This window comes from Amphiprion ocellaris, chromosome 4 (assembly GCF_022539595.1).
Source record: "Amphiprion ocellaris isolate individual 3 ecotype Okinawa chromosome 4, ASM2253959v1, whole genome shotgun sequence".
Taxonomy (NCBI): domain Eukaryota; kingdom Metazoa; phylum Chordata; class Actinopteri; family Pomacentridae; genus Amphiprion; species Amphiprion ocellaris.
In genome coordinates this window covers 19,274,445-19,297,221 of record NC_072769.1, presented here as the reverse complement: position 1 = coordinate 19,297,221, position 22,777 = coordinate 19,274,445, and the positions used below count along the sequence as shown (strand labels likewise).

Genomic DNA, 22,777 nt, shown 5'->3' with positions numbered 1-22,777 from the left:
AATGAGCTATACTATATTTATTATGTGTCCAGCCACGGTTTCTTCATCTGTTCTCATTACACACCCACACACATTCTGCACTACAAACAGGCCTTTACTATGGAGACCTTTTTCTGTTTGTTCACGAAATTGAATATTCCCTTTGTGATTACCCAGCTTTGGTTTCATTTGTGTGGTTTGCATTTGCAAAAACACAAGCACACAGTAACTAATGTCACCTAGTCAAGAGTTTGAACACAGCTTCTCATTCAATGGTTTTTATTTCATTATTTTCTACATTGTAGAATAATACTGAAGACATCAAAACTATAAAAGAATACATATGGAACAAGAACAGCACTAGCACCAAAGCTGTTCATTTCCCCATATGGCATTGTCAGAAATGCAGCATTTTTTATAGAAATGCAGCATTTGTTTATTAGTTACTGATGATCAGAAATCATGGCAACATAGAATGTAGCCATTTAATACAGATGTACCTACAAACAAAGTGACCTTGCGCTGAGCACAGGCGTGTGTTATGCATGTGTACGTTATGTACGGATACTGAATCGCGTGACCTAAATATGTAGCAGGCGGCGGGAATTGATGGGACTTGGAAACACCCCCACAATTTAATCAATTGTTCCTTGTATCATTTCCGACATATAAGTCCAGATAAGTGAGCAGTGGTGGATTTGTAGTAGGATCACAATCATGTGATCGTCAGCAGGCAGCTGATGTCGCATTTACTTGTTGTCATAGTTACAGTGATGCTGTGCCTCTATCTCACAATGATACAGAAATCTTTAACAAATCCGTGGATCCAGACTATAAGCCACATCACTGCCAAAATCTAATCACTTGGTCCTTGTGTCATTTCTGACCTTCCCTGAAAATTTCATCCAAATCTATTTTTGAGTAATGTTGCGCACAGATGAAATAACAGACGAACAGAGAAACGTACACCGATAGTCACATAACTCCGCCGCGTTCCTTTGCAGAGTAGTTATGTTGTAAACCAAAAAGTGTCAATCTTCAGTGTTAATCTACAATGTAGAAAATAATACTAATATATAAAAAGCACTGAATGAGAAGGTATGTCCAAACTGTTGACTGGTAATGTATATCTGGGGTGACAGTGCAACAAACTGGCCTTAATATGAAGAGTGTGTATTGTATATTGCTGTCCACCACAGCTGTTCCAAACCTCATGTGCCTCACAAACTGTCAAAACTGCAATGCACTAGAGAGCCCTTGAACTTGAAAAAAAAATCCTTACTGAGCAAAATGGCAGCATTAGAAGCCTTTCATCTGCTCTGGTGACTCTGCTGACTGAAATCAAGAAACAAACTGTGACCCCAGAAAACCCTGTATCACTGCCAACACCCTCCAGGCCGACAACCCTCGATGCACAAGTAAACAGCGTGCTGGATGCATCCTTTGGATGTTTATCTGAGTGATAACAAAGACGAGGCAAAGTTAGCCTTTGTGTGGACATGCAGCAGCGACTTTCTATGGTTACTGTATGTTATTTAAAAAGGGCTGCTCTCATTCTTGACATTTTTATCAGCAGATCCCCTTCTCTGTCCTTGGCCCATTCAGATTTGCTCATAAAGGCCTTTCAATCCTCCATTAGTCAAGCTAGTCCATGAACCGTTTCTTTGTTCTGAGCTAGTCTTCCCCTTTTTCTCCTGTTCCTTTGGCTAACTCTGGCTGAACGATAAACAAACTCCAACAATGGAAGGTCTCCGCTGGCCATCGCTGCAACCACAATAAACCTAATCAGAGAAATGAAGCTCTCCGAGGCTGGCTGCAGAGCTGAGCACACAGGAGGCCTCGGCTAGTCTTCACACATGCACACACAGTCTGTTCCCTGTGTTTTTTTTTTTTTCTTTTTCAGGAAGGGCGTCACCTGTATTTTTCACATAAAGTAAGACCCTCTGAGTACTTTCATTTAGAGGTCGACCACAGACAGCCTGTGGGCAAAAACAGAGTCTCGGTGACTTAACATAATACCCTACATTCCTAAACAATAACTTCATCTTTAATTTTGATGGATTTGTGGAATTGTAGTCAGAAAAATGCATACAGGATTTCTGGATATATATGACGAGGATTAGCACAAATGCCCTTTAGACATTCTCTCTCCCCTCTACAGGTGCATATAGGTGTTCCCCGAAAAAGGGCGTGTGAAAGTGCTCTCATTCTTTTATCTCCCCCCTCTCCCAGGGGGAAATTCTGCCCCCCTCCCCATCCGCTGAACCCCTCCAACCCCCTGCTCCACCCTGCCAACACCAACACACCCTCGTCCCGCTGGAAAACAAGTGTCTTCTGAGGACCGGGGCGGGGGGCCACCTCCGACCTGCCCCAGTCCAGCCACATGAAGCACTTGGGCCACGGCCAGGGGGAAGCGGGCAGGAAGGAGCAGGCGGTCTGGAGCAGAGAGACGGGAGGAGGGGTGTTTTTTTGGAAGGGAGCGGGGGTCCGAGCAAGTGGATGACTTTCTCTCCGGGGTTGAAAAAAGGGCTCTTTGAGTGCAGTGTGCTCAGCTGCACTAGGCAGCGCTCCACACACACCGTCCAAAGGGTAACTTGAGCCAATAGGCGACCATCTTGCACCTCACCCCAGCCTCCATCCTTCTCTTGTAATGAAAAACAAAAACAAGGCGTTCCTCCCCCCTTCCTCACCTCTCCAGAAAACCCTTTTTTTTTCCCTATCTCAGGCCCCACGTGTGCTCACCACATATTTTACCTGGCACGTCCACGACATAAATGTGCTCCGGTGCACTTTCAACCATTGCTTTTACTGCTAAAAAAGTCATGCGAATGTTTGCACTTCTTTGTATTCAAGCCTTCAGAAATGCCACTTCTTTTCATTATACCCAAAATCAAAAGCAGACAACTTGCCACTCCACACCCATGGTGACATGGAGGCTGGCCATACCTGTTTTCTGGAGGTGAAAAAAATGGGATAAGCTTTCAGTGAAATGAAAGTTTATTGGAATATGCCAGGGGTGTCAAACTCATTTTGGGGCCACATACATGCCAATTTGATATCCAGTGGGCCGAACCAGTAAAGTCACAGCATAATATTCTATGAATAACCACAATTCCACATTTTCCCCTTTCTTTTAGTGCAAAACAGTACATTCTGAAAATGTTCACATTTAAGGAATTATCTTTTTACAAAACATTATAAACATCCTGAAATTTCTTAAGAAAAATAAGTTCAATTTCAACGATATTATGCCTCAGTTTATCATTTACACATTACAACTTACAGATCTACAAAGGCACAAAACATTTAGTCACAGGTATCTGGAACCAATGATAGTAATTTACTTTATGATCAAAACAACGAAAGTCAGACAAAAAAGACAAAAAACAAAAACAAGACAAAATATTACAAAAATGAGACACAAAACCACAAGAAATGAGACAATGGCACAAAAAACAAAAAATTTGATAAAGTTAAAAACGACAAAAACGAGACAAAAAAAATCACACAAATGACACAAACGAGACCAAAAATGACAAAAGCGAAAGACAAAATGACAAAGAAGTACACTAACAACACAAGCGAGACTAAAAAACAACACAAACATTACACAAAACAACGAATAAAGCAAAACACAAAATGACAAAAATCAGACTGTAATTTTTACATTTCACAAAGTCGTCCCATGGGCCGGATTGGACCCTCTGGCAGGCTGCTTTTTTGGCCAGCGGGCCGCATGTTTGACACCCTGGAATATGCCATATCAAACAACTGCTCTGTCATGTATTTTGTGAACATTCAGGGGATTATACAAAGAAGAGATAAACACCAGACTAAAATTCTGATTACAGTGTTAAAGTGGTGCAAAATTTAACTTCCAACATATGAGAAACGGCTTGATAATGTTCAGGAAGCTGCTAAGTATCTTGACCTGTTAAAAGCGCTGACCGCGAAGCATTTACATGAACTGATTTACAAAACAAAGTCAAACTAAATGAGTAGTTTCACCTTCGGGAAAACAGAAAATCCATTGCTTTAATGCCAGTAGCAGAGAAAACTGAAACCGCTCTGATGTCTGTACAGTGAAAAAGAAGCCAAAAGCAGCAGACAGCTAGCTTTGGCTTAGCACGAAGACAGAAAACTGGGGGTAAACAGCTTGTTTGCAATATCACAGTGACAACAGGACTCGAGGATGTCACTGCGCTCAGCCAAGAAAAAGTCTGGCACGAAACCGCCTGTAAAATGGCAATGTTTCTGTCTAAGGAAAGCTACATGTTATCAATAAAAGTGGCCCTACAGTAAACCTGGCAGTGTGTCCCTGACAGCAGCATGTGTTTCCCTGCCACGAGACACACTCGCTACTTTCCTTCAAGAGCACACAGCCGATTTGGAGCAGAGCGCAGGACCCTCCCTCACTCACGTTTGTTATTCCTTAAGCCGAGCCTCGGTCACGCAATGTTTATCAGATTGCCTGAAACAGTTATGCGAAGAAGCGTGGCACCGAGCGAACATGAATGTTGTGTCCGTGACTGAAAGCACAGAGTTCGCAGCGACTGGCACACATGGTCCTGAATCACATCAAATTTTCCAATTTGTCTGGTTTGAAAATAGGATGGTCTTTGCTATTCCAGTCATGAACAGCGTCACAGTGTGAGACCATTGGTGCCGTGTCACATGATTTGTAGTTGGGGCAGAGTACAGGCTTGTTGAAACGCAGCGAAAAAGTCGGGTTTAATTTGCACGACGGACACAATACGCCTGGAATAATATCGGTATTGTGTTCTAGCAGCAGCATTTAAGACTGAAAAGATACCAGTGAAAATCGCCAAAGTTGCAAAAACAGCATGCCCTCTACGTTGAGGGAATAAAAGTGAATCTGGAGGAGTCACGTCTGAGGAGAAATCACCACCTGACTGTTCTCACGTGCCGAGGACCACGGGATGATTTGTGTCTGATCTCTGCCCTTCCCTCGTCCCTCCCTCTTTTCTCTCCATCAGGGGCTCAGTGCCAAAACAAAGCAAAGACTGGGGAGAAGAAAAAAAAAAAGGAACTTTTGCTCAGAAAGCTGCACACTGCTGAAACTGGAACAAACTATTTAAACTGCTGACTTATGCTCCAAGGTTGGCTGGGTACACATCGGGCCTTTTCTCACAGACCTGCTCGCGCTTTGGGCCTTGGAAGGAGAACAACTGTGGAAATGTCGCTCGAGCATTCCTGCAGCAGCCTGTCTGATTGACGCACACTGATGGACGTTATTGTATTCCGCACCAGACAAAAGACAGTTGTGCAATGTACACACACACATGCACACACACTGTCCTGGTGGCCACAGCGCGTCCCAGGATGGCTCGATCGGCACACAAAGAGCCGCAGGGCCTGAGAAGGCAAGCTAGTGCAAACAACAGGCCTTCACCCCTCACTCGCTGCACTGTTTAATGAGCTCACCGCAGCCTAACGCATTCCTCAACCCGTACGCCCAGGACCAAGTAGCTTGTCTGGCACCGAGCCAAACCTGCTAAACAAAGGTCAGAGGTCATCAGAAACACCACCACAGCATTTCCCCTCGCTGCCAGAGCTGCTCCCCGTTGGGTTTTAAGGAGAGAAAATGCAATGCCGGTCCTAGCGTGCAGGCTGCACAATAATGCGATAATGTAATCTCGAAATGCAACTTATCAAACTAGAGGGTTTTGTCATCTGACATCTCTCAAATAAAGAGGATGAAAACTGTGTTCTTAAGGGCTTAAGGGATAATTCCAGGTCATTACTACATAGATTTCATTTTTAGAGTTTTGGCTGCCATTCTTACCAGTAAAAACACTGCACTCATCAGGTAAATTACTGAGATCTGGAAAGCTGGCTGCTAAAAAAAGGTCTGACTCAGTGTGTTTGCCATTGATAGTTTTCTGCTGCAATCTGAACTCATTACTGATATATTGGGTACTCGTTTTAACATGGTTCAGTTGAACCAGGAAGCCAATCTGAGTAGTAACTTCATTATCTTTATTCCAAATAAGTTTGCCTACATGCAGTATTTAACTTGGAGAGTAAAATCTTACCTTTACTGATGGCCAAAACTACAAACATATGAAGCTGTAATAAGTCAGAATTAAACTTTAACCCTATAGAGCCCAGCGTAGCACTGGCGCTACGACTGCATATTCATGTTTGATTGGCGGTAGATCTGAAACCAGATAAGATAGATCCATCATTCTTTTTGCATGTAAAATCTGTGGAGTTAGACTAACATTTCACACATTCACCATGTCTCAGAGCGCTTTTTCATTGCAGTGATGGCTTTGTGAAAATACATAATAAAGCACACATAACAAAAATCTTTATAAACGAGACCACGAGATATTGTGCAACCTTTTTACATTTACAAATTTGAGGGATACAGCTATGCACTTTCTGTATTTTGAAATATATGTGAAAAAAACAACACTTTTAAGCAATTTATTGTAAAAGTTAAGACGTAAGTCAAATTGGGGCAGTGGTGGCGCAACGGTTAAGTCTCTGGACTACTGATCAGAAGGTCAGAGGTTCAAGCCCCGATGTGGCCACTGTTGGGCCCTTGAGCAAGACCCTTGACCCTTCCTGCTCCAGGGGCGCTGTACCATGACTGACCTGTCGCTCTGACTCCCCCCAGTTGGAAGATATGCGAAAATCAGAATTTACCCTCATGGGATTAATAAGGGATAATAAAAATAAATAAATAAATAAATACATATTATTAGAGTTATATTGATGTAAAGCAAATGAAAATACTCCAAAAAAAATTGCACTACAGTATGTAAAAATGTAAGAATATGTCCTTGCACAACGGTAGGTCTTAGAGGGCTACATATGTTCGTATACATACTATATGTTTTTCTTAGCTTTTACACATTATCCAAAAAAAACTAAACTTTTCCAATTAAACGTTTTGCATCTGCCCCCCTCCCTGCTATGGGAAGTGAAAGTGGGGGCTGCATTGCGTGAGTGTGGATCACCATGGTGACGTGGTGGAATTTGAGGTTGCCACTGGGGTGGCTCTACATCTGGCTGGCAGGTTCCTGGGGAGAACAAGGCAGCTGGAGGGAGGTTTGAGGTGGTACGGGACCCTACCTGCAACACACAGCCTTTCAGCAGCCCTTCATTACTCGCCCTGTCGCCCTGCAGGCCTGCCCCGAACATGTTTACATTTATCAGAGATCTGATGAGCCGTCTCAGAAAAACAAGATGGTAGAAAAATAAGAAGCAGCTCGTGTGAAACTCGCAGCGTGGTTCACCATGCTGCCCACGCCGCTGAGACGAAAGGCACACACTGAAGCACAAGGAGACACGAGAGGCTTTTATCGCTGATATGAAATGTCAGTCGTCTGGGACGAGCTGTGTTTGTTTTCTGTCATCGAGGACGCCACACCCACCCGCTGTATGCAGTGACAACTGAAAGGCGAGACAGACGGATACAAGTCCCCCGTAAACACATTCTCCTGACGGCAGGAACATGGAGCTCGACCTCACATGACTGGGCTCTCACACGCAAGAGCTGCAAACAGAAACCTGAACACACCACAACAGGATAGCACAGGGAGGGGAGGGAGGAAACTTTGCTTCTCACAGAACTATGCTAAAGAAAAGGCTCTGCATGCTTTACTGATGATTAAATAACCGGAAACAGCAGAATTAGTCTGCTACTCACTCGGTGTAGTAGTATTTCCACAAAACAAACTGGAATTTCCACTGGGTGTGCTTGGGAATGCCTACTAATTAGATTCATTTGATGGTTTTCGTGTACTGAAACAATTCCCTGTGCAAGCATGGATCATTACAAAATCCCTTCCTCAGCACAGCCAGCTTACAGCGGTGTTAACAGAAAAACAGATGTCAAACAGAATTTAAAGAAGAGAGCATGTGAGCACACACCGAGAGGGGAGGGTGAAAATAGAGAAAGGCTTCCCTGTGCATCTCTGAATCATCTCAACAACATGCCAACTGAACATTAATTGCCTTCCGCTGCGTGCATCGGAAAGTACATCTGCAAATGTTGGATGGACGAGCAGAGACAAGTTCAGCGAGCTCAATAAAAACATTCCCCTGATGCGGGGAGGTCGGGTTTTATAATGATCCCCGTCAATGATTAACACAGGAGTCTAGTGGCATGAGAGAGGATTCCAGGCTCCGTGTCGACTGTAAAAGTTGAGCTTCTTAACCCTTTGATGCATAACCTGGGTCAAAAGTGACCCAAATCCAATGGAAAATGGGTATCTCCTCATGTGGTCTACCCATCAAAGGGTTACAGGAAGGTTTTAGAACAGGAGGGTGAGGTCCAATTTGAGGATCGAGGCCCGATAAGGGCCGCGGGACAAAAACTGAGGGTGTTAGGGGAAGATGGAGAGGAAAGAAGAAAATTCTGCTGTGGAAATCACGCTCATTTTCAGACAGTGTACTGGTAGATTTTGGAAGTTATTAAAATTGGAAAAAAAGAAAGTCACTTGTTGACAGATGGATGGGCTATTGCAAGGAGCCACTTTAGGGTTCTCAAACTGCTGTGGTGGATTATACAAGAACGAAAGTGGACAGAACAAGGAGGAGGTGAGAACAGATGGTGAATGACAGAACGCCTGCAGCTCTAATCCAGTCTTTCAATGCATAATCAAACAAATAATCACTCGCAACTCCCTGCTTGCCAAAAAAGCATTCCGTGATGAATGCGGATGTGGCTGCATAGCGTTCTAGTAATACTCGGCCTGCTAGTTTTGTGACCCCCATCCATCCATCTGCAGACTCTTCCCCTACGCTGCCTCTCTTACTTAACTCTGCATTCCAGTGTATGTGTGTATGCTCCGCTGACCTGAATTTCAGGCTGCCTGTTCGACATACACGCAGCAGCCATGTCCTACCCTGCCCTGTGTCCCTCCCTTCAGCAAGAATGCCTCCGTCTCCCCCCTTCTGAGACACACAAGGCCCAAAACCAAACTGTGAACGGCTCAGTCAACGTACTTTTCTTCTTGCTCTCCTCAACTTCACGTCTTTCTTTAATTGCTTATGCTTTTTGCCCCTTGAAACCAATCCCAGAGACATGCACACACCTTGTTAAAAGCGCTGTTTTTATGAGCATCAGCTGTTTTGCGCCAGTGTACCAAGTTTACTGCAGAGTACCCTGCAGCAGCAACACCTGAGAGGGAGCGGGAACATTTTCACCTAAATCTAGGACCACAGCGGCCGCGTTCACATAGAAGATCTTTTATTAGTCCCACAAGGGGAAATCTGCATACTCAACTAGAAAAGCACTCAGAGAGCTCAGTATTCCGCTGCTCAGTCGTATTATTTCCAACGGATGAAATCTTGAATAAGAAATGACCTTGGGAAGTGGCAATTGATGGGACTCTGAAACACCCCCACAATTTAATCAGTTGTTCCTTGTATTATTTCTGATTGATAAGTCCCGATAAGTCCACAGTGGTGGATTTGTAGTTGGATCACAATCATGTGATCATCAGCAGGCGGCTGATGTAGTGTTCACTTGTTGTCATAGTTACAGTGATGCTGTGCTGCTATCTCACAATAATACAGAAATCTTTAACAAGTCCGTGGATCCAGACTATAAGCCACATCACTGCCAAAATCTAATCACTTGGTCCTTGTGTCATTTCTGACCTTCCCTGGAAATTTCATCCAAATCCGTCTGTTTTTGAGTAATGTAGCTAACAGACAGACAAATGTACGCCGATTGTCACATAACTCCGCCGCGTTCTTCAGTAAATGTCTCTGTTTGAGTGTCCAAATGCATAAAACGCCAACAGATCATCCACAGGTCTTGCACAAATGCACAGTCACTCTCAGATAGCTTACACGCTGCACCCGCAGCCGGGTTTGACTGGAGCGAGTTGAATAACTTCTCAACGCCGAGTGACCTCAGGGTGGAGAAATTCCACAAGGGACCTGAGCTGCTGACCTCCAGCTGTAGCCTGTTTCTTATTCTTACTTCACATACAGCCCAGTTAAAACCCAGTTTGTCCTCAGGAGAAATCCACTAACTTCAGTAAATGTACAACAGTGGATAAAGCTATTCTGTCTTAAGGCTGGGCAATATGACAAAATATAATGAAAGAGGAACGTGTCAGCTGAGATTTGCCAAACGAACATCTCTGGTCACATTAAGTCATTGTGGGTAATGCTGCAGACTAACAGGCAGTAACAGACTTTTGAATTCTAATGGAAGAAACTTGATGTGTTATTCACAACAAGACCAGACAAAACACTTTTTCCTCTGCAGTTTCTCAGGAAAAGTACGCATCCACTTACTTAGAGCCAATATGATGACTCGATTACCAGAGTAAAGTGCCCAAAATTAGTCAGAAATACTAAGAATTAGTCGAGTCATTTTTTTAAATCAAAAGTTCAAAACATTCCTGAATGCCAGCTTCTTGACTGTCAGAGTTGTCTTTGTTTTTCTGTCTTGTATGATTTGGAAAATGTCACCATTTTCAGACTACACACATGATTTAAATTAGAACATACACTACCGTTCAAAAGTTTGGGATCACGCAGACAATTTCATGTTTTCCATGAAAATTCACACTTTTATTCATGTGCTAACATAACTGCACAACGGTTTTCTAATCATCAATTAGCCTTTCAGTACCATTAGCTAACACAATGTAGCATTAGAACACAGGAGTGATGGTTGCTGGAAATGTTCCTCTGTACCTCTATGTAGATATTCCATTAAAAATCAGCTGTTTCCAGCTAGAATAGTCATTTACCACATTAACAATGTCTAGACTGTATTTATGATTCATTTAATGTTATCTTCATTGAAAAAAACTGCTTTTCTTTCAAAAATAACAACATTTCTAAGTGACCCTAAACTTTCGAATGATAGTGTACATGAATTAAAGTTGCTCTACATTAGTTATAAAAGTTGCCCTATATTAATTAAAGTTGCTAAATATTAGTTGAAGTTGCTTTAAATGAGTTAAAGTTGCTCTATATTAAAGTTGCTCCATATTAGTGAAAGTGGCTCTACATAAAAGTTGCTCTATAGTAGCTAAAGTTGATATTATTAGTGAACGTTGCTCTAAATGAGTTAAAGTTGCTTTTAATGAGTTAAAGTTGCTCTGTGTTAGTTAAAGTTGCTCTAAAGGAGTTAAAGTTGCTTTTAATGAGTTAAAGTTGCTCTATATTAGTCAAAGTTGCTTTATACTAGTTAAAGTTGCTCTCTTTTGGTTAAGGTTGCTCTAAAATGAGTTGAAGTTGCTCTATATTAATTAAAGTTGACCCCAAACTTTGGAACAGAAGTGTAAAATCACATAAACCTTGAATTAAAAAAAAGAAGTATGGATATGGCACAGCTGTAGCAGACTCTAACAATATGTCAACATTACCTGCCTTCATGTTGCAACAAATTACAACATGTCCTAGAGGTGTTTTAATCATAGACTGCATACAGTACGTGTTGTTGTTAACTGCATGTAATGACTTCAAGTCGCCAGACAAAGGAGGAATGTAACTGACATTGTGACAGCAGAGGAAGTTAAGTACATGTGCATGTGAGCATGTGGATGTCACACTACAACCAAAGCTGGAAGAAATAAAGGAACTTTCCACAATTTGTTCACATAGCAGCCTCTAAGAGACAAACATAACATTTCATTTAAAATACGGGACGTGGTCAGCTGTAATCACAATGGCTGCGCGACTTACAATCTGCCAAAAAATGCGGGCTAACAGGATGAACTTCGATATAATTTTTATTTTTTTCTAAAGTTACACCTCAGAGCGGGTACAGATGAGTTTTATCACTCGGTGAATATAAAGGCCCTCTGTGAGGAGAAGGCAGCTCACGCCCCTCCTCCTTACTGAATCAGGTTTCTGCTGACTCAGGCACTTTTAGTGGGCGAAAAGGAGGGCCAGAAAAAAAAACAGATAACAGAAAAAACAGATGTGGTCTCTGGAGAAAGAGGGAGACAAAGAGTAGAAGGCCAAGGAGGTAAAGTAACAGGGCTATGGACTGGACTCCCTCCCGCTGATACACCGCCATAACTCACACACACACACACACACACACACGCATAGGCGAGTTTCACTTGAGGGGAAAGAGCCCGTCAAAGCCAAATAAGTCATTCATCACAGCTGGGAGTAGAAGACACTGGGAGAGTAAATTTAATTAGAGGGAAGATTAGACCGTGACAAACGCAGCGCTCACTCCTGTGTCCATGAAGAGCGTGTAAATTTAAAGCCAAGTTCAGTAGGTGCTGCACAGTTGCTGCACGTTGTCTGCAGCGGGATATACACTGTAAGGGAATACTGCTTGTCGAAATCAATCTGCAAACTTTGAGCGTCGCTTTTAATCTCAGCGAGCTCAGAAATGAAACTGAGAGTACCTGATGGCTGTGGGTGGTGGCGATAAAAATAGAAGCCTGAATCCTTTTTCAATTGAGGGAAGCAGCACAAGCATACCAGATGCTCGTCCTTACGAGGCCGGACTCAGATTTCCTGTAAACAGGTGATACATGGGAAAGTGAAAACGTCCGTCCGTGCTTTCGCAATTTTTTGGTGTTGCTTTAAAAGGAAACTTGTGGCACGATGAGTCGTCATAGGCGTGATCAAGAGCGGTTCTAGTCAGAAATGGGAAGGAAGCAATGCCAGTGGAGAGCAACCACACAGCAGCATTTTGGTTACACAAAAAAGTCAAGTTGATGCTCTGCAGCTCTGGTCGGAGCTGGTGCAGCGATGACAGAAAAAAAGCAGTGCTATCATCCTTGGTGATGGTCTAAACCAGAGGCGTCAAACATGCGGCACACAGGCCAAAATCGGCCCTCCAGAGGGTCCAATTAGGCCAGTGGGACGACTTTGTAAAGTATAAAAATGACAGACAAGACATTAACTGCAAATTGTAAATTTGTAAAACCATAAATTTAAAATAATTTCTAGACCCTGACAAGTTGTTTTGATCATAAAGTATAATACTATATTGCTCATTGTTTTTTTTGTCATTTTGCGTCTCATTTTTGTAAGATTTTGTATTGTTTTTGTTGTCTTTGGCTGACTTTTGTCGTTTGTCTCATGTTTTTGTCATTTTGTTCCTTGTTTTTGTCGTTTTGTGTTTCTTTTTGGTCTCGCTTGCATTGTTTGTCTACTTTTTTGTTGCTTTGTTTCTCGCTTTTGTCATTTTTGGTCTTGTTTGTGTCATTTGTGTAATTTTTTTGTCTTGTTCTTGTTTTTCCAATTTTTTGTCACTTTGCAACTTCTGTCAAATTTTTTGTCCCTTTTTTGTTTTGTTTCTTGTCGTTTTGTCTCATTTTTGTAATATTTTGTCTTGTTTTTGTTGTTTTCTGTCTTTTTTTTTAAAGTAAAATACTATATCATTCAGTTCCAGATACCTGTGACTAAATGTTTTGTGCTTTTTTGTAGACACTCAGTGATCTGTAAGTTGTAAAGTGTAAATGATAAACTGAGGCATAATGTTGTTGAAATTGAACTTATTTTTCTTAAGAAATTTCAGGTTGTTCATAATGTTTTGTAAAAAGATAATTCCTTAAATGTGATCATTTTCAGAATGTACTTTTGGCACTAAAACAAACGAAAAATTTGAGTTGTGGTTATTTATAGGTTATTATGCTGTGATTTTACTGTTCCGGCCCACTTGAGATCAAATTGGGCTGAATGTGGCCCCTGAACTAAGTTCGACACTCCTGCTCTAAACAGAGCTGTCACAGTGACGCTCAGGTTGTGGCAGATAAGCAGCCTGTGCCAGGACAGACGACCCTGTGGGACTCGGCTCCCACCCACCAGACAACTCACTCTGATAACGGGACACAAATATATGCAGGACGCCTCCTGAGCGGCTGCCAAGACAACAGCCAGCTTCGTGAGAGACACACAGCATGCATAACATCGTTCACTGAGCTGTGAGCCCAATGCCCACATCAGGAAATGGAAGGAAAAAAAACATAATTTGACAACTGTCACATTACACTGCAGCAACAGGGCTCAGTTGATTGAGCAAATAGCTGAATGAATCTACAGACAATTTTTTACTTACAAATTTTTAAATGTTTTTTGTCAAGATTGTAAAATATACAATTTTATGCATTTCTTCATCATATATGGTGGTAAATTAAATATTTTTAAACTCTTTTCATACTTTAATGAACAAAATAATGATCAAATAAGAATTAATAATCAAACAAAAATGATCAGCAGATTAATAGATGATGAAAATAGTCATTACTGGTAATAATACCATGTTTTGGGCACTGCAAAACTGATTTAAAATAGACAAATGGCTTGCAAGTAAGGCTAGGTACTCAACCTCACTATGTTTTCAGAAAATGTGCCAGTTGAATAAATTATTATTTTTTTAAAGAGTAGTGAAAGTTGGCATCGAATGGTTCCCATTTGTGATCAAACAGTTCCTGACTTAAATCAAAAATTTGCAAAACCAAAGGTAAATATCGAAAAATGTTGGTATTGATACTGAAAATCAGGTACCAAGAAACTCCAGCTGCATGTACTGTATTCACAGCCCTGCTGGAAGGATAACAGCCCTTGGACTATTCCCTTTGAAGTCAGTTCCTTTCAGCACCTAAGCCTGACATTCATCTGCAAACATGTCTACCACGTGTACATATAGAATAAGGATTGCCCTGTGCTACAAAAGGGTGAAGCAAAAACACAACACGACGACTAAACAAAGACAGTGAGTCAGAGCTCAAACGGCAGTACCTCCCCGCAGTGGCGTCTGAGGGCGTGAGGACGGCCGAGATTTCAGAGACGATACTGGGACTGATGTAGATTAAAGAGGGATGAGGCTTCAAACAGAACTAGTAAGGCATTCATTTAAACAGGTTGAACAGGACGACTGAAGACTTTTGGTTTTCTTATGAATCACCAGCAGGTAAAGTCCAAATGGGCATGCTGGAAAAATTCCTTTGTGTGGTGTACAGCTTTGCTTTCAGTTCCTCTATTGAGTATTTGTTCTGTCATAAAGTGTTTATAGTGTTCGGGTTGGTTGGTCAGTTGTTTTGTCAATGTGCTTTTACGTGTCAGACAATGGCCGGTGTTACTTTCATAATCGGTACATCAATAACCTTCCTAGATTATTCCCAAAAAGTTCTGCACAACAAACAACCTCAAAGAAATGTTTGGTGTCCCTGCATTTAATTAAAAATGGACAGGCAAAAAGTCCAGTGAAAACTTTGCAAATAGCAGTTTGTCACAGCACAACAGCCAGCATGACATATCATTTAACAACAGGATAACCAGTCTGATGTAGATCCCTTCTATAGATCCTGTGCTGGGAGGAGTAGATACGGTTCTATTTTCAGAAATCATATGACTATGGGCATTTGCAATTATCAATATTGTGATCATTTCAGTATAAAATAAATACGTTTAAATGATAATGCGCTGCAAATACGACGTTTAATGTGTTTAGACCAGGGGTGTTAAACTCATTTCAGTTCAAGGGCCACATTCAGCCCAATTTGATCTCAAGTGGGCCGGAACAGTAAAATCACAGCATAATAACCTATAAATAACCACAACTCAAATTTTTCATTTGTTTTAGTGCAAAAAAAGTACATTCTGAAAAACTTCACATTTAAGGAACATTTTTTTTGCAAAACATCATGAACAACCTGAAATTTCTTAAGGAAAATAAGTTAAATTTTAACAACATTATGCCTCAGTTTATCATTTACACATTATGACTTACAAGTCACAGAGTGTCTACAAAGGAACTAAACATTTAGTCACGAGTATCTGGAACTGAATGATATGATATTTTACTGAATGATCAAAACAAGACAAAATATTGCAAAAATGAGATGCAGAAACATCCAAATTTCCTTTTCATTTCTGCTTGTAAATGACATAAACAAGCATTTAAGTGTAATTTTCCTTTAATCTACCATCCAGTGTTACATATTGTGCAACCACAGCAGGTGTAAGGCACTAGATGTACCGTAGATGGTTGCGCTGGAGTCCTGGTTTCAACCTTTAACACCTGTATCTTGGCGTAACGACCATGTAATTTGAGGACACAAGTTCAGACAGGGACTGAGTCAGGACAGACTGTGCTGCACAGTATCGCAATGATACCTCGTCACCTCGGCCTGTCATTACAAATAAGCGGGTTGAAACTTTTCCGTGCAAACACTGAAGGGTGAAAAAAAACAAACGGAAAAATAAGGAGTATGTGGAATAACCCATCACATGCTACTGAGGATGTGAAATGTGACAGTGTGTGTGAAGAAATTTGTATTTATTAAAGGGCTTACTTCATCGCATCGGTGAATAAGAGAAGTCGTGTGTTTTACCGTTGCAGTCATGACATTAAAAAAAAAAACAAAAAACGTCTTTTTCAGAAATTTGTGGCCACAGCAGTGATGACAAGGGAAGTGAGTAAACTGATTATGGAACACTTTACCGGCACTTCGCTGGACGTCACTTGGTTGGTAAGCAACCACGCCCGTCATCGGACATGAGGTAACCGAAGTGTCTCAACACCTGCAGTCAGTGTAATCAGCCCGGGCCTTCCTCAGCTCTCAGGTCAGGGAGGAATATGTCCTTACTTGTTGCTCTCTGCACTACACACATCCATTACTCACTCCCAGACATGTGACTGGCAAACCCCAATCCCTCAACGTTGGTGAAGATGTGTCACGCAACACACGCCCAGTCCGGCCTCTGCTCACATGCTGACACATCAGCTGATTCCTAAACCGACTCTGTAGGGCAGTTTTTTATAGATTCGAGACAGCAAAAAAAAGCACCGTAACAAATAGTTTTACACTTTTTTTCCCATCAGAGCGAAAGCAGACGTGTGTGTCTTTAATGAGCACGCTACGAGCTGGGAGTATGAGTGTTGTAGCCTGAAGAGACAAAAAGGGTTGTGAGGTGTGCTGAGGTGCATGCTGGGAGAAGTAGAGCAGGATCGCTGGGTGTGTGTACAATCTGTGGGCTTCTGAGTCCAGAAAAATGACAGTCGAGGCCCTGATTCACCCCGCCTCCGTTCACTGTGTCAGTCTGTGCAGGATTATCACATTACTGACAGGATTCCCCTTCCACACAAAGAAACTAGCTTCATACACAAAATGGAGATAGACCTAATCAACACGACACGGTGCTCTTTGAAATCCGCTTATTATCCATTCACAGATGTGAAGAATTAATTGATTAAATCTCCAGTTCTTTGAAGGTGACCCCTGATCCGATCTGCAATTCTGGCGTTTTTGATTAAGAGCAACATACGCTACCGTTCAAAAGTTTGGTCTCACCCAGGCAATTTCATGTTTTCCATGAAAACTCACACTTTTATTCATGTGCTAACATAATTGAACAAGGGTTTTCTAATCATCAATTAGCCTTTCAACACCATTAGCTAACACAATGTAGCATTAGAACACAGGAGTGATGGTTGCTGGAAATGTTCCTCTGCACCCCTATGTAGATATTCCATTAAAAATCAGCCGTTTCCTGCTAGAATAGTCATTTACCACATTAACAATGTCTAGATTGGATTTCTGATTCCTTTAATGTTATCTTCATTGAAAAAAAAATGCTTTTCTTTCAAAAATAAGCACATTTCTAAGTGACCCTGAACTTTTGAACGGTAGTGTATCTGATGTTCATCTGCAGCCACGATTCTTTCACCTAGTACGTCAGGAACAGAAATCAGACAAACGTGACACACAGGGGAGGGTGTAGAGCGTCAGAGATCGGCTTACCTGTGTTTCTCCAGCTCGTTGTGTGATGATCTGAAATGACAAAAGATGAGCGTCAGGGGAGAAAGTGCCAAAATTCTATCAAAAGACTACAGAAACTTTAAAACACACGAGATGAGCGGTTCGGTGTGATGGTGAGAGCCTTGCCTAGTTAATGTTTTCATCTGAATATGAGACAGATGAAAGCACATTTGGAAGAACATGCCAGATCTGAGAAACAATCAGAAAAAAATCTGTCAAGAGATGAAAGAAAGGCCTCGATTCTTCTGTCTTTTCTTTCCTTTCTGCCTTCAGGTGCCTCGGGGGGGCTTTGAAAGTTTCACACAAGAAAATGTAGTGTTATGATAACTCTAAAATAGGCCTGTGTTGGGTGAAATAAGGCCACAAACATGCAGAGGCTTAGCTCACATATTTTGGGAATGTGTGACAAAATCTTTTTTTTTTTTCATTTCTGTGCTACATCTGTCAGAGGGCAAAAACGGCCCTCAGAGAGAGAGAGCAAAATCTGTGACACTGCACAACACCCCCCTCCCCGCCCGCCCGCCTGACTGCATGCCTGCTTGCCCCACACGCATAAAAACAGCATGCACACCCTGGTGTTGTCTCTGCACGCTGGCTGAACGGCAGCGTGGACACGGGATAAAAACACACTCAGACGTCTGGAGGCCTAGACGCTGTAGAATTCCTCAGCGTGTGGGCTATTCCGAGGAGAGCCCCTATTATGACGTGCAGCCGGGAGCGGGGAGGGCACTGCAGTCCGTCTGAAACGGGCCCTCTGTTCATGAGACCGTCATGGATACCACAGCAATAAAAACAAAAACAGCACCAACAAAGGGTCAGACTGACAACAAGCCTTTTCACTTTTCACATTTTCCACTCTTTAAGAGGGCCTTTTTTTTTTTTTTTGCTCGTGGAGCAGCGGTTCCCACAGCTGTCCCGAGGAGGCCTCAGACATCTGCACCAAAAGGTCGACCGTGCAACTGGGGTAAGCACAAAATCATCCCGGGAGGAGCGCAGGATGTTGCACTGCAGTTAATAACCTGATCTAAAATGCCGACAAAGGGCTTTGCTCAGCCGTGGAGGAAGCGGCGCTATTCAAACCTGCGCAAATTGGGGAAATGTCCCAGTCAAAGCATAGGGCACAACCAGGAAATCATTGAAAGGAAGGGAATGTTCAAAGACCTGTAATAACAGCAGATTAGCACACACCTTTACGTGTTACGTAAATCCATGGTGTGACATGCAAAGGTGCTCTGATGTTATACACTCGCCCGCTAATAATCAAAGGCCTGTATAATATGGGATGTAAAACTATCAGACTACTCATCCTCACAGCACCCTGTTTGTTTCCTTACAGTCACAGGAAGGAATTCAGGGATGCAAAAGAAGCAAAGCTGGGTTTTTCTTGTCATCTGCACTATTTATACTTTACTTTCACATTTAGCGTGACAAAGAAGTCACACTGGATTCTAATTTTTGTTGATTTCACAGCCAACAAGTAAACAAAGAAACTCCACCGGGGTTTCTGTGCACACAAATAGATTGCCAACTGTTTTTTTGTTTGTTTTTTTTTTCCTTTCCACATGCCCTGAGTATTCCACTGTCACAAAGCATGTTCTAATCTGCAGATTTGATCACGATATCAAACGCTATAGGACCCAGTTGTTGAGTCTACAAAGCGATCACTGTGCCTCATGACCAACGGCCGGCCTTGGTTGGAGTTCAAGCACGAATGATGTTTTTACTTCACTACCCCTCCCTCCACCCCAGCATCCTGTTGATGCTTAAAAAAGCTGGAGGAGAGTATAAAGGGAATTGGGGAATTTGCCCCACAGTGTAGTCGCAAGAAAAAAAGGAGGGAAAAGCGGGCCTGGTGCACGAAGCCTGGTGGGCTGGTGTTTGTCAAAGGGTGTACGTAGGTGTCTGTTTCAGCCTCCGCACCCACCTGCCACATCCACACAAACACCCCACACCCACCCACATATGAAATAAGCATGTTACACTGTCAGCGACCGGATAGAAGGAATGTGAAGGGACTGCATTCTTATTCTGACTGCTAATATCAGTTTCAGATTTACTAAACTACTTGAAAAGGAGTGGAATTTAATAGCTTGTTTTCTGCCAATGACATAACTGTCAGACGTACTACTGAGGAAATATTTCTCCACTGTGGTTACTTAAACTATTATTAGCCAACAGGAAATCTTCTTCATTCAAATCAGATTGTCAGACGCACTGACGTTTATTGGGATAGGAACTGGGCCGACTAGACAGCTTCACCAAAAACCAGTTTACTGTAAACCCCGGTATTAGATGAAAGACTTCACTGTTGCACCTTTGGACAAAAAATCGCCACAAATATGTGCGTTACAGCCTTCAATGCAATGAAAATAAAAGAAATTTAATCTCCAACTATTTTGATAGCAGCTGAAATATTTTAGGCCTTTTCTGAGCAAACATAACTGGCTTGAGCCTTTCAAATGTGGAAATTTACTGCTGCTCTTCGTCAAACATGCTACTAAGTTGAATAGTTGAATCAGCAGATGCCACCTTACAATTAAATTTTTAAGTGCTTTCTGTAAAAAAAAAAAGGCTGGTCTATATCTGGTGCCATGCCTCCTACTAAACAGGGCTTTAAATTTTAAAGAGGACAACTAAACGTTAACCTGCTGATGTTTAAATGGCCTTTAACCAGCAGTCCAACAGAGCGAAACTGAAACTCACATTTATGCACAGTGCAGTTTAGTGTATCTTCGCAGTGTCTGCACTAGTTGCAGAGGAATGGGGTCAAGCTCGGTGGGAAAGCCAGTCCAATGAAAGTTTCACACAGAATCGACTGACAGCCACAGACATATTGATCAGAAACTTCAACCTATTTTGCTGTTGAATCTTCAGGGAGAAGACACTGCAGCCTGGGGGAGATTTACATGAAAAACACAGCATTTTTTTAAAGCCTCGCACAGGTGAATGCACGACTTGATCCGTGAGCGACAGGGTGCGGAGGGAAGAGGCTAAATGCATGCCGGGTATTTGTGGTCTCTGGCTGGTAGGTGAGAGTGAAACAGAGGGAGAGAGGAGGCAGCAGAGTTGACAGTGTACGCGTGGCACTGTTTATTGGAGAGACCAAAACAGAAGAGAGCCCAGCCCAGGCAGCAGAAAGATGGCAGTGTGTGTGTGTGTGTGCAGGAAAACTGCTGTCCTCTCGCTGTGTGTGTGTCTTTTTCCAAGAGCTGACAAAATATATGCAAAAAAAGATGAAGAAGAAAAAGCAAGGACTTTTATTTACCTATTGTTCTGAGTTTTTCTGGAAATTGGCGATGCTTTCGTTTTCTTTCTGGAGAAGTCGCTGCTGTACGGTAAAACAGACGCATAACCGTGTTCTGCCTCTGTTGACACAGAAAGCAGGGATAAATGTTATTTTACTGCCAGAATAAAACACACATTTATAAAGGGAAACCTTGCAGTGAGTCATTTAGAGACATGGTGAAACAGAGCCAAACGTGATCGACCAGTAATGTAATCGCATCGTATATCCTCGTCAAGATGTGCAGTTTACGTAATTAATGCTGCATAATTTCTGTAATCATGATATGATGCTGCCCCATATTTCCAATGTCACTCTTGTTTACTCATTTTCCCCACATCATAATGCAAAAACTGCTGCGTCCTGGCCACACTCAACACATGTTAGGAATAACGCAGTTCACAAATACATGACACACTTCTAAATGATGAATTGCAGCTATTATTTCCTAGCTTTAGGGCTACTGGGTCCAGTTTGCACCCATCGCCTGGTCCGTGTCCCATTGTCTGTAAAGTGACATCATACCTGCACTATGGCAGGGCACGTAGAAAACGTAACACACGATCAGAAATGAAGTTAACTAGTATCCCGACACTCCGTTTACAAAATATCCACTAAGGCAGAAACGCTGTCAAGTTGTCAGTTTAGCTGGAAATACCTCTGTCTCTTCTCTCCAAGTACTCTGCAGCCTCCAGCAGAATTAAAAGAGAATTAAGTTCCATCTCGTTGTTGTCGCGTTTACAAAAATAGAAACAATCTATCTACACAAATGTACAAATCATAAAATAATGGAATGAAAATGTAAAAACAGTTTCAGAGCGATGTATGTGCTGCTACGTTCACTTCTGAGTCTTGGTTGACTCCAAACTACACTATCAACAGCACCTAACTAAAACTCAGGGAAGCGACTGACGTCGCCGCGGGCCAATGAGAAGCGCGTGTGGGCGGGATCTCAGGTGTGTTTTAACCAATGACTCCGCTGGAAACTCCAAAGGTGCGATGTCATTGGCTAAACGGCGTAAAAGTCATCAGGGACATACCCTAGCAACAGCCCGAGCAGCCCGCCTGCTCCGAAGCTGATTGGTTTGACACGGGGGTAAGACTCGTCTGATTGGCTAAGAGGATTTCTGGGCGTGTGTCATAAGTTGAACTTGGGTGTTGTTTGGGTTCCCAAAATTGTTTAGTTCTCCAAAAGTGTGCTTCTGGATTTGAACCGTGAAATAAACTGCGTTTAGTTTACAGGGCTCTTTTATAGATATCAGCACTTTTTCAGACATTTGTTTAGACATGTAAGTGTGTGACATGACCTAATTACTCACAGGATTTGTGTTTTTGCCCCCCTTTTCCTGTTTAAGTCATTATGAAAGTCTTGTATGAGGTTCTTGAAACTAAGTTGGCATATAAATGAAGATTTACTTAGGGTGAAAATAAAGCTGCAAATAAAACTGATGATTTAAAAAGCTGATTTTTTTCCCACCTTAGTCTGAAAGGCCTTTTAAATTCAGGATGCATTAGAACATCTCTCAGTAAAAACACAACTACACCTAATTTTGAAAATAAACTCCCAGATCTTGGCTATAAAATCAAGTCGCACTGCACTATTCATCAAATGTAATGCCATTTTAAGATATTAACCCCAGATATGGTAAATTTGGACCACTGGCAAAATGCAGTGTAACATAAAAAGAAAAAAATAGCATCACTTCAGTGTATTATTCCTATGACACACTTAGAGCTGAAATAACTAGTAGATTAATGTGTGCATTGAAGGATTAAATTC

The 22,777-nt window shown here is 42.0% G+C and overlaps 1 protein-coding gene across 1 annotated transcript in view; it reads right to left on the bottom strand.

Annotated features, from left to right (window-relative positions):
- The window catches only part of mxd4 (MAX dimerization protein 4), a 32,162-nt gene extending 10,298 nt beyond the window's left edge, over positions 1-21,864 (bottom strand). The window contains exons 1-3 of the mRNA XM_023280595.3: positions 21,656-21,864; positions 20,980-21,079; positions 17,697-17,726 (exon numbers count right to left, since the gene is read on the bottom strand). Of these exons, the coding sequence (XP_023136363.1) occupies positions 17,697-17,726; positions 20,980-21,079; positions 21,656-21,719 (194 nt within the window). The 5' untranslated portion in view covers positions 21,720-21,864. The remainder of the gene's footprint in view (positions 1-17,696; positions 17,727-20,979; positions 21,080-21,655) is intronic.
- Between the last annotated feature and the right edge of the window lie 913 nt (positions 21,865-22,777).